Source organism: Salmo salar, chromosome ssa01, assembly GCF_905237065.1.
Source record: "Salmo salar chromosome ssa01, Ssal_v3.1, whole genome shotgun sequence".
NCBI classification, from domain to species: domain Eukaryota; kingdom Metazoa; phylum Chordata; class Actinopteri; order Salmoniformes; family Salmonidae; genus Salmo; species Salmo salar.
The window spans coordinates 146299313-146311316 of NC_059442.1; the positions used below are offsets into that span (position 1 = coordinate 146299313).

The following is a 12004-nucleotide window of genomic DNA, read 5'->3' on the forward strand; positions in this document are numbered from 1 at the left end:
GCGGTGCTTTCACTCTAGTGGTAGCATGAGACGGAGTCTACAACCCACACAAGTGGCTCAGGTAGTGCAGCTCATCCAGGATGGCACATCAATGCGAGCTGTGGCAAGAAGCTTTGCTGAGTCTGTCAGCGTAGTGTCCAGAGCATGGAGACGCTACCAGGAGACAGGCCAGTACATCAGGAGACGTGGAGGAGGCCGTAGGAGGGCAACAAACCAGCAGCAGGACCGCTACCTCCGCCTTTGTGCAAGGAGGAGCAGGAGGAGCACTGCCAGAGCCCTGCAAAATGACCTCCAGCAGGCCACAAATATGCATGTGTCTGCTCAAACGGTCAGAAACAGACTCCATGAGGGTGGTATGAGGGCCTGACGTCCACAGGTGGGGGTTGTGCTTACAGCCCAACACCGTGCAGGACGTTTGGCATTTGCCAGAGAATTTGCCACCAAGATTGGCAAATTCGCCACTGGCGCCCTGTGCTCTTCACAGATGAAAGCAGGTTCACACTGAGCACGTGACAGACGTGACAGAGTCTGGAGACGCCGTGGAGAACGTTCTGCTGCCTGCAACATCCTCCAGCATGACCGGTTTGGCAGTGGGTCAGTCATGGTGTGGGGTGGCATTTCTTTGGGGGGCCGCACAGCCCTCCATGTGCTCGCTAGAGGTAGCCTGACTGCCATTAGGTACCGAGATGAGATCCTCAGACCCCTTGTGAGACCTTATGCTGGTGCGGTTGGCCCTGGGTTCCTCCTAATGCAAGACAATTGCAAGACCTCATGTGGCTGGAGTGTGTCAGCAGTTCCTGCAAGAGGAAGGCATTGATGCTATGGACTGGCCCGCCTGTTCCCCAGACCTGAATCCAATTGAGCACATCTGGGACATCATGTCTCGCTCTATCCACCAACGCCACGTTGCACCACAGACTGTCCAGGAGATGGCAGATGCTTTAGTCCAGGTCTGGGAGGAGATCCCTCAGGAGACCATCCGCCACCTCATCAGGAGCATGTCCAGGCATTGTAGGGAGGTCATACAGGCACGTGGAGGCCACACACACTACTGAGCCTCATTTTGACTTGTTTTAAGGACATTACATCAAAGTTGGATCAGCCTGTAGTGTGATTTTCCACTTTAATTTTGAGTGTGACTCCAAATCCAGACCTCCATGGGTTGATAAATTGGATTTCCATTGATTATTTTTGTGTGATTTTGTTGTCAGCACATTCAACTATGTAAAGAAAAAAGTGTTTAATAAGATTATTTCTTTCATTCAGATCTAGGATGTGTTGTTTAAGTGTTCCCTTTATTTTTTTGAGCAGTGTATTTCTGAGATTATCCAGAAAGGGGACTTACAGGTAGTCCTGGCATCCCAGGTGTTCCTCTTGGCCCAGATGGTCCAATATTCCCCTGGTGGGAAATAATAGATAATGAAAAGTTATCAATCAATCTTTTCAGAAAGTAAAAGGAACCAAAACTCTGATAGATCATTTTAGATTGAATGAGCCTCATCATGGCTTTTGGCAATTGTTACTAGTGGTTATGGTGTTATCATAGAGAGTTCTTGCTATAGATGTTTTGAGAGGAACAGTGTGTTCAGATAGTGTTGTTTTACCTGATCTCCCTTTGGGCCCGCCTGTCCTGGCACCCCAACAGGACCCAGACTACCCTGTAAAACATAAAGTTAGTCAGTCTGTCTGTCCTGGCACCCCAAAAGGACCCTGATTACCTTGTAAAACATACGTCTGTCACAGCCCATCTACTATTTACAGCAGAGTATTTTAGGCAATGTCATATTTCTAGATTGTTGCCAAACCTGTCAGTATGTCATTTTTCTATGGTGTTAAAACTGACACCAGGGCTCGTTTGTAGTGTCTCAGAGTAAGAGTGCTGATCTAGAGACGTTTTATGAATGCCAGAAGTTTTTCACACAGAAGTCAGAACCAGAAGTACCTTTAGGCCATCACGCCCTGACGGACCAAGCGGCCCTATGTTCCCCTTTTCTCCCTGTGGGGAGAGGAACACAGAGGGTGAAGTCTTCACAGTGCATTTCTCTCTAAATTCACTAGATTCAATAATTCAGCCTGATCTATTCATACCTCACTCCCTTTTTCACCCTGATCCCCCCTGTCTCCTCGCAAGCCTGGGATTCCCTGAGAGAGAAAAGACATCCATCAGTTGTGTATCAATCATCAGCTGATCCAAAGCATTATCATGTAGCAATGCATTGCTTTCAACATCCTTTTCTCTAATCAAATAATACTTCTGACAAAGGAGAAGTACGTAAGAGACTATCCTGCCTGGGATTGAATTATGAAATAGTGAACTTACTATAGACCCCACCCATCCAGGAACACCAATCAATCCCACATTTCCCCTCTCTCCCTATAGGAATGACAGGAAACGTTGGTGCACGCCATGAAATAGTATAGTATATAGCATGGTTAAGAGATTGTTGTGTATGTGTGTGTGACCCTTCTCATCACCCAACCTCTGACCTTTGGTCCTCTCTCTCCTCTTGTGCCCCTGATTCCAGCCTTGCCTCTTTTCCCCTGTGGATGTTTACAATGTTGGTGAACGAGGCAATACACACAGGGTAAAACACACTGAAACATCTCGGTCGTGTCCTAAATGACACCCTATTCCCTTTATAGTACACTCAAAAGTAATGCACTATAAAGGGAATAGGGTGTCATGTATTTATGGAACAGGGTGCCATTTGGGATGCATCCCTCATCTTTCATTCATAATATAATATTTGTTATTTTTCTAGAATACACCCCTTTTATTTACACTGTTACATTGAATAGATTGAAGGAGGGAGCTCTTACACTCCTTCCGATGTGACCTGTCTTTCCAGGTGATCCATCTCTGCCGTCATCTCCCTGTGGAGAAAACACAGCATCAACAAACAGGGGGACCTAATCTAGCCTCTCTGTATGCATGAGTGTCCCCAGAGAGGTGAGGAGAATATAGGACCTGAGACTGGGTTTCACAGCACAAAGAAGAGAAGAGAACAATAGAGAAACAGAGAATCCTGATCTCACCTTCTCTCCTTTCAGTCCCTGTTTTCCCTCAGGTCCTGGGCTTCCCCTGACACCCTGAAACATTCAACACAGTAGAATGACTTAAAGAAACTTCCCAGATGTTAGAGAAAGATAATAGGGTAGAAAATATCAGTGACCTTCTGGTAGTGCTGCTAGTTTTTCAACATCACAATATGCCCATTTGACACTGCTTGAGGTCATCAATATCGGCTAAATAATAAACTTAGATGGAAACGCGTTGCTATAAGAGCATAATGAACTACTTACATAATCTGTGGCATCCCTTTGCCCACCCCTGTGTTTGTGTACTCACCAATGCCCCTAGGGGACCTTCTGGACCCTGGGCTCCCACCTCACCCTGTGGCCCCTGTGGTGGGAGAGGAGACAACAACAATCAAGGAAGAATGAAGCAGAAGCAAAAAGTAAAATATAATATGGAGTTAATAGTAGATATGTGTATGAGGAAATATTTTGCTAGCCTAAGTGCCGGACATGTTTGACTTGATAATGAGCAATGGAGTTGGCAAGTACACAAGCAGATCTGGGACCAGGCTAAGATGTTGCTGTTCTTTACCTCCAAACCAAGAACCGCTGGGGGCCCTCTGATGCCTGGCAGACCGTCAACCCCCTAGAGAGACAATTACAAAATCAAAACATACATTGTAGACTATTTCTGATTTGGTACAGTATATTTTGAAAATGATATTCATAATAAAACCAGACATTAAATTGGGGTTAAATGGGGTACTGTCTATTTCCCCTGAACATTGAACTTGCTTTAGGGGCCAAACTGACTGCAACACTGAATGGGCTCACCTGTTCTCCTGGCTCGCCTGGTCCCCCTGGCTCCCCTTTCTCTCCATCTAGTCCTGGCTTACCTTTATGGCCCAAGTCTCCCTCAGGCCCAACCTTCCCTACTGGACCCTGCAATAGATACCACACCAGCACATGGACGATGTTCTTCGTAGGAGAATCACTGGGAACATGGCTGACTTGACTAGACCATGGTCTAAGAGACAGTGAGACACTGACCTGTGGTCCTGGCTTCCCTGTGTCACCTCTGACTCCTTGAACTCCAGCCACCCCCTTAGAATACAACAACAAGACAACATGAAATCAGACCAAAAGGACAAATGGATAATGCCATTCACCATGCACATAGTATCAGTACTATAGTAATTAGGTTATGAAGCGACTCTTACCGGAGGTCCTGTTTTGCCTTGAGTTCCTATGGCTCCGCTAGGCCCAGACTCCCCCTGGGGCGAAAGAGACAGCGAAAAAACAAATTGGAATTATAGATGGAAGCGTTTATAATTTCCCTATCCTGAATTGCTTCTCCATTTGGTGTGCAGGCCAGGGAATCAAGATATTACCTTCTCTCCTTGAGGTCCATCTGGCCCTGGAGGCCCCCTAGGGCCCATAATACCCTGGGAAGAAACAGAAGAGACCAACGGATCACTGTACATCCTGATAACACTCATCTCAAACCTTCTTTCCCCGATTCCTTGCATCCTATCTCCTTGCTTCCTTCTCAACCATACTGGAGGAGAAGATTCAAGGTCAATTCAGGCCTTCTTCTCCAATGGGTTTTGAGAAAGAAGCAAGAAAAGTGGGTGTGAGGAGTCGAGGAAAAATGAATCGAGAAAGGGCCTAAGAGAGCAGAGAAGTCTAAACTATTGGGAAAAAATATGTGCAAAAGTGGACATTGTCAACAATTTTTTTTTAAACTTTGAGTGACATATATAGTATCTGATGCTGGTCAAAAAAACACGTCACTTCCTGACTCACCTGTAGCCCTGATAAGCCTGCAGGTCCTATTTCTCCCATGAATCCTGACTGACTCTGGTGGATACAGAACAGAGGTGATGTACCAGTCATCAAATTGATCACCCAAAGCCACGTCTCAAAAATCATATTGAAAATCACTTCAGTTTATTCTGTTTCATGGTTTCAAAACATAAACTAGAATGTGCAGCTCATTATGTATTGGCATCTGGGCACTCACCATAAGTCCGATGTGGCCCTTCTCTCCTTTTGGTCCCTTCTCCCCATTTTCCCCCAAGGTCCCCCATGGACCCTCCCGCCCTGTGGGCCCCAGAGGCCCCACATCACCCTGCAAATAACAGCCATGTCAGTCAGACATCACCATGATGTAATTTCAACCAAATTTTAAACTGTTTGTAATGAGGTTATTCAACCACAATTCAACCTATTTGTAATGATGCTATTTCAACCACATTTCAACCTGTTTGTAATGACTACTTCAACCAGATTTCAACCCATTTGTAATGTCTTTATTTCAACAAGATTTTAACCTGTTTGTAATTACTTTATTTCAACCAGATTTCAACCTGTTTGTCACCACAACCAACACTCATATGGCCCTGTCAATAATTTGTGTCAAACGCACAAATGTTAATCAATTAATAGATATGCAATATACTGTACATGCAGAACATTTATATTGATGGCTTAAATATGTAAATCACTGGGTGCTGAAAAGTCAGTGTTTGTTAACCTTCTCCCCTTTGGAACCTGCACCACCAGCATCGCCAAGAGGTCCAACATCACCCTGAGAACCAAAAGAGACATCTCTTGAATTACTGTACACTGCTGAGTATACTGTATGTGTATGGTCTGGTTGTGTGTACGATGCCTGGGTAAATGGATGTGTACTAGGTACACGTGAGAATCTACAGGTGATGGTTCAGGTATGTACAGTAGATGTCCAATGCCATAGGCAGGTGATGGTGTTCACCTCTTTTCCCATTGGTCCAGGAGAGCCTTGCAACCCTTTGAGCCCTTGTAGACCTCGAGCTCCAGGCTGTCCTGGAGGACCAAGTTTCCCACAAGGCCCTAGGTCTCCCTGGAATACACATGAAGTAGAAGAAGTAGTGAGAAGTGAAAGATGGTGAAATATATCTCTAGGTGTTTGTTTAGGCATCATAGTGTCACTATCACCAACCTTTTCCCCTTTCATTCCTGTTTGCCCCTCTAACCCCGATTGGCCAGGAGTGCCCTGGAAACAGGAAATGGAAGAGAACTGTCAGAAAACTCACCTGGCTGAGACCACAGAGTTCCTGTTCGGAGTGTGTCCTACAAACCTGTTCGCCATCCAGTCCAGGAGGACCTAGATCACCAGAAGGTCCCAGCATACCCTGTGATGTTCCAAAAAAGTGTGGTTTAACACACATCACAAATTGCTAGATTATACATACAGTTGAAGTCGGAAGTTTACAAACACTTAGGTCGGAGTCATTAAAACTCGTTTTTCAACCACTCCACAAATTTCTTGTTAACAAACTATAGTTTTGACAAGTAGGTAATTTTTCCAACAATTGTTTACAGACAGATTATTTCACTTATAATTCACTGTATCACAACTCCAGTGGGTCAGAAGTTTACATACACTAAGTCGACTGTGCCTTTAAACAGCTTGGAAAATTCCAGAAAATTATGTCATGGCTTTAGAAGCTTCTGATAGGCTAATTGACATAATTTGAGTCAATTGGAGGTGTACCTATGGATGTATTTAAAGTTCTACCTTCAAACTCAGTGCCTCTTTGCTTGACATCATGGGAAAATCAAAAGAAATCAGCCAAGACCTCAGAAAACAATTGTAGACCTCCACAAGTCTGGAACATCCTTGGGAGCAATTTCCAAATGCCTGAAGGTACCACATTCATCTGTACAAACAATAGTACGCAAGTATAAACACCATGGGACCACGCAGCCGGTATACCGCTCAGGAAGGAGACGCACTCTGTCTCCTAGAGATGAACGTACTTTGGTGCGAAAAGTGCAAATCAATCCCAGAACAACAGCAAAGGACCTTGTGAAGATGCTGGAGGAAACAGGTACAAAAGTATCTATACCCACAGTACAATGATTCCTATATTGACATAACCTGAAAGGCCGCTCAGCAAGGAAGAAGCCACTGCTCCAAAACCGCCATAAAAAAGCCAGACGATGGTTTGCAACTGCACATGGGGACAAAGATCGTACTTTTTGGAGAAATGTCCTGAGGTCTGATGAAACAAAAATAGAACTGTTTGGCCATAATGACCATCATAATGACCCACTGAAAAAGGGGGAGGCTTGCAAGCCAAAGAACACCATTCCAACAGTGAAGCACGGGGGTGGCAGCATCATGTTGTGGTGGTGCTTTGATGCAGGAGGGACTGGTGCACTTCACAAAATAAATGGCATCACGAGGAGGAAAAATGATGAGGATATATTGAAGCAACATCTCAAGACATCAGTCAGGAAGTTAAAGCTTGGTCGCAAATGGGTCTTCCAAATGAACAATGACCCCAAGCATACTTCCAAAGTTGTGGCAAAAAGACTTAAGGACAACAAAGTCAAGGTACTGGAGTGGCCATCACAAAGACCTGACCTTGATCCTATAGAAAATTTGTGGGCAGAACTGAAAAAGTGTGTACGAGCAAGGAGGCCTACAAACCCGACTCAGTTACACCAGCTCTGTCTGGAGGAATGGGCCAAAATTCACCCAATTTATTGTGGGAAGCTTGTGGGAGGCTAACCAAAACGTTTTACCCAAGATAAACAATTTAAAGGCAATGCTACCAAATACTAATTGAGTGTATGTAAACTTCTGACCCACTGGGAATGTGATAAAATAAATAAAAGCTGAAATAAATCATTCTCTCTACTATTATTCTGACATTTCACATTCTTAAAATAAAGTGGTGATCCTAACTGACCTAAAACAGGGAATTTTTACTAGGATTAAATTTGGCTAAGGTGTATGTAAACTTCCGACTGCAAATGTATTTAGGGGTGCAAAATTGTGGTAACATTCCCAAATCAGTAGGGAATAAGCAGGAACACGGATTAACCAGGATTTCTTGAAAGCCTGGAACATTTTGGGAAAGTTCCCAGAATTTTGCAACCCTAGACATATCATTATCATCTATTACAATTGCTGTACTTACCATTTCTCCTCTTTCCCCCGCTGGTCCAATTATTCCACCAGCACCTGTCATTCCCTGGGGATGGACCACATAAGGTTTCAAAGCATCACAATGGAACACAGATTACATTTTCTGATTCAATTTTTATTTTGCCACATGCACAGGGTCGCAGATGTAGTTGCACTCAAATATAAAATATATTTTTTGCTTACTACATGATTCCATATGTATTATTTCCTAGTTTTGATGTCTTCACTATTATTCTACAATGTAGAAAATAGTACAAATAAAGAAAAACCCTGGAATGAGTAGGTGTGTCCAAACTTTTGACTGGTACTGTATGCATGTTTACAACTGTGACAATGATGAATATAAATGTCCAAGCTAAAGGGCTGTGCTTGGCATCCCCAGCCATGCCAAATAAGCATCCAATGGGCTACGAATCGTAAGCCATGTAATAAATTACAAATAAATTGTTTGAATTCACCCACTGAACCCTGACATAAAATGCATCCAACAGGCATCAGAGACTTAATGTCCCATAGTCTAGGAGTTTAGGAGGTTCTATAGAGGTTCTACACACTTAGAAAAGAGGGTTCTTCAAGGGTTCTTTGGTAAGGGAGATGGTTTTAAGTGGCACCATAATGACTGAAAGAATGCTTTGAGCCATTCAATGGTTATTTTCCATTCAGAAAAGGGTTCTTTCATCTTTTAGTGATAATTAAAACGTAGGCATGGCGGTGCATTCGAATATTTTGGGGCACGATTTGCTCACAGCTCTTTTTGTGCAACTGTGAGTGAGAGTGTCATTCCAGTTGATCTAATCTGTTGTGTTATGTCATTGCATGTTAAATATGAGTACGGCCAGTAACAGTGTCTTGTGAAATTGTGTCAATTGACTAAATCAGTGGTTCTCAATTCTCTCCTCAGGGACCCCCAGCCATTCCAGACATTTATGGAATTTGAACAATATAATATGGCTAACCAGAATACAAAACCCTTTATAACTCAAAAAGTTATTTGTAGAACCATTGAGATGGTTACAACCCTTTTTTGGTGCTTTAAATAACCTTTTTTTAATGGTTATTTGTAGAACCTTAGAAAATGGTTCTTTATAGCGACATAAAGGTTTCCATTCAAAACTTATAGAACCTTATAAAAATATATATAGAACAATATAGAACCTTCAAAAAGGGTTCTATATTGCACGAAAAAGGGATCCGCTATGCTGACAAGCCAAAGAACCCTTATTTGGCACTATATAGAATCATTACACACTTTTTAGTGTGTACAGAGGTTACGGTCCTCTGAGGTCCTCAGAGGTTACAGAGGTTGTTTAGAGGAGAAGAGAGCAGTGTCTGCAAAGTAGTACCCACTAGGATTCCTGCTGGTCCGTTAAAGCCTTGTGGCCCCGGAGGCCCCCTGCTTCCCCTTGGTCCCGGGTTCCCTGTGGCTCCATCTGAGCCCTGCAGACCCGAGGGGCCCTGGAACACACAGACAGGTGAGTAGCTTCATCTATTAGTCTTGTTCCCATTTGTGTATTGTGTCTACACCGTTGGTCTGGCCAAGCAAGACTAACTATATATTGGCAGTGTATAGAGCACGGATCTGTAAGATCTGCTGAGGGAGTAGTGAAAAGGCCTGTTCTGCTGTAACTTACCTGTGGGCCCTCTAGCCCTGTGGGTCCCAGATCCCCTAGCCGACCCTGAGGAGAAAACCCAGAGACACCATTGATAGGGAAAGGCATGGACTACATTGCAGATAGATTTTTCAAGATATTTAGGAAATGTAGTTCTGGTATGTGATTCCTGTTGATCTCACCTGAGGACCTGGAGGGCCTCTATCTCCAGGAGGTCCTGATACACCCTATAAAATACAGCCCAGTCAGCACAGGCTCAATACACCCATCATTTAAACTTATGCCAGACTCAATGAAGTTGTCTACAAGGACTTGTCACATACTGTATGTGGACTTTTTAATGGCAGCACAGTTACTTACTGGAGGTCCAAGCTTCCCAGTAAGACCAGGCAGGCCTCTTACACCAGTCTCCCCCTGGGACACCACACCAACCATTACACATTTGAAAGGAAATACACAATGTGATGCTGTTGGTATAAATTGAGGCCCACAGGCCTGGGATGGCCATTTGGAATGATGTCCACTGATTACATGACTCAAATGCTGTGTCCTTACCCTATGTCCGATGTGACCATTTGTGCCACGCATTCCCATGCTACCCAGGAAACCCTGGGGGACGAGAAACACAGGACTGGTAATATAAATAAGCTAAGTTGCACACACAGGATGACATGGCAGTGTCATCAGTCAAAAATACCAAACAGAGACATTGTTAGTGTGTCGGTCAAACCCCTTGCCCGGTAGGCCCTACAGAAGCATCACTTACATACATGCCTACTGGCCCCTGGGGTCCCTCCACACCTTCCTTCCCAGTGAAGCCCTGATGCAGAGAGACAGCAACACACACACACACACAGGTTCAAACCTGTCCAATTTGAGAATCACATCAATCACATCCATGTTAAATGTGTCACTTACCCTCTCTCCCAATGGCCCAGGGATACCTGTTGGTCCTGTCCGTCCAGGTGGGCCCTGTCGTGGGACAGTAGTCAGTCACACTGCACTCTGTGTGTGATGATGGCCTAAGTCCCCAACACTAAATCAGTATTGGTTGTAATAGTGCAGTCTACTCATGCTAGACTCACCAGAGGGCCTGATCGGCCATCTGGACCTGGCTCTCCAGCAATGCCCTGGAATCCCTGGATGAAGGACAAAGAAGGTGAGAGAGTGATGGAGAGAGTAAAAGTAGAGGATGAGAGAATGATAGAGAGAGGAAGAAAGAAGAGAAGGGGGCTTATCGCATGGGTCCAGTCAATGAGAACCATTAAAATGCTAATATAAAACAAATCCAAATTGATTACTTACAATCAAATTAATATGTATGCACAACGCTGTGAGTCGAATCAGTGTTTAATTTAGTTTAGAATTTTCTTGCTTACAGTTGTTTAATCTACCGATGAATGACTTTGTAATTATGATTATATATGCGGGGCTATTGAGTAATTGTGTCTCTGGTTATGTACAGAGGTTAACTGCACCCAATTTAATGATGTAAACATCAACAATGAAGTAAAACTGTACCCATGTTCCTGTAAGGGACAATAAATCAATGAAGAACCTTCAGTTATTTACAGGTATTAATGGATATGTAGATGGCACATAACTTTTTCAAATGGATCATTATTGGTCATATTGCCCAGATGCCACAAATATTTATCTTAGTCATCCCTCTTCCTCTGCTTCCTACTCCTACTCCTGTCTCCTTGTCCCCCCTCACTGTTCTCTCTGCCTGGGTATGAGTCTATATTATATAGCAGAGGATGTAATACAATACACTGGCCAGGTGACTAACTGGGGTACAAACCACTTTCACGCCTCCTCATATTATATTATCCACATCCCACATAATCATACGTTTATATGAGAGTGTGTGTGTGAATGCACAGGTGTGTGTGTGTGTGTGCCTGTGTGTGTAGTGATGATGCAATATCCCTGACCTACCCCCTCATACTCCTAAACCTTTTACTGCTCCCGTTTACAAGTAAGGAGAGACACCTGATATCGTTAACTAGCTGAGTAGCAGCTACTTTTCTGCCCTTTTAAAATGTTGGCCTAGTCTGCGTTTGTAGTGATTGCCTGGTCATGAAATCATATAAAACCCATCATATAATCCAGGGGTGTCCTATAAATGTGATAAGGTGTTTATATTTGCTACCTTGCACTGCCCGGCCAAAAATAGCTGAGCTTGGAGAATGATATAATTCGCCAACCAATGAATTTAAACATAAAGGTCACTATGAGACTGAGTAACTATAAGAAGTTCTTAGAGTTACTTATACTGAACAAAAATATAAACACAACATGTAAAGTGTTGGTCCCATGTTTCATGAGCTGAAATAAAGAAATCACAGAAATCTTCCATGCGCACAAAAAGCTTATTTCTCTCAAATTGTGA

At 43.6% G+C, this 12004-nt stretch overlaps 1 protein-coding gene across 1 annotated transcript in view; it reads right to left on the bottom strand.

Moving 5' to 3' along the window:
• Window positions 1-12004, bottom strand: part of LOC106567252 (collagen alpha-1(I) chain) — a 157343-nt gene that overhangs the window by 9851 nt on the left and 135488 nt on the right. Inside the window, exons 32-60 of the mRNA XM_014136323.2 lie at window positions 10695-10748; window positions 10528-10581; window positions 10376-10429; window positions 10165-10218; window positions 9970-10023; window positions 9792-9836; window positions 9631-9675; window positions 9347-9454; window positions 7992-8045; window positions 6141-6194; window positions 6002-6055; window positions 5795-5902; window positions 5555-5608; window positions 5042-5149; window positions 4825-4878; window positions 4410-4463; window positions 4239-4292; window positions 4069-4122; window positions 3853-3960; window positions 3611-3664; window positions 3350-3403; window positions 3037-3090; window positions 2821-2874; window positions 2488-2541; window positions 2321-2374; window positions 2089-2142; window positions 1943-1996; window positions 1605-1658; window positions 1346-1399 (exon numbers count right to left, since the gene is read on the bottom strand). Coding sequence (XP_013991798.2) covers window positions 1346-1399; window positions 1605-1658; window positions 1943-1996; window positions 2089-2142; window positions 2321-2374; window positions 2488-2541; window positions 2821-2874; window positions 3037-3090; window positions 3350-3403; window positions 3611-3664; window positions 3853-3960; window positions 4069-4122; window positions 4239-4292; window positions 4410-4463; window positions 4825-4878; window positions 5042-5149; window positions 5555-5608; window positions 5795-5902; window positions 6002-6055; window positions 6141-6194; window positions 7992-8045; window positions 9347-9454; window positions 9631-9675; window positions 9792-9836; window positions 9970-10023; window positions 10165-10218; window positions 10376-10429; window positions 10528-10581; window positions 10695-10748 — 1764 coding nt within the window. The remainder of the gene's footprint in view (window positions 1-1345; window positions 1400-1604; window positions 1659-1942; window positions 1997-2088; window positions 2143-2320; window positions 2375-2487; window positions 2542-2820; window positions 2875-3036; window positions 3091-3349; window positions 3404-3610; window positions 3665-3852; window positions 3961-4068; window positions 4123-4238; window positions 4293-4409; window positions 4464-4824; window positions 4879-5041; window positions 5150-5554; window positions 5609-5794; window positions 5903-6001; window positions 6056-6140; window positions 6195-7991; window positions 8046-9346; window positions 9455-9630; window positions 9676-9791; window positions 9837-9969; window positions 10024-10164; window positions 10219-10375; window positions 10430-10527; window positions 10582-10694; window positions 10749-12004) is intronic.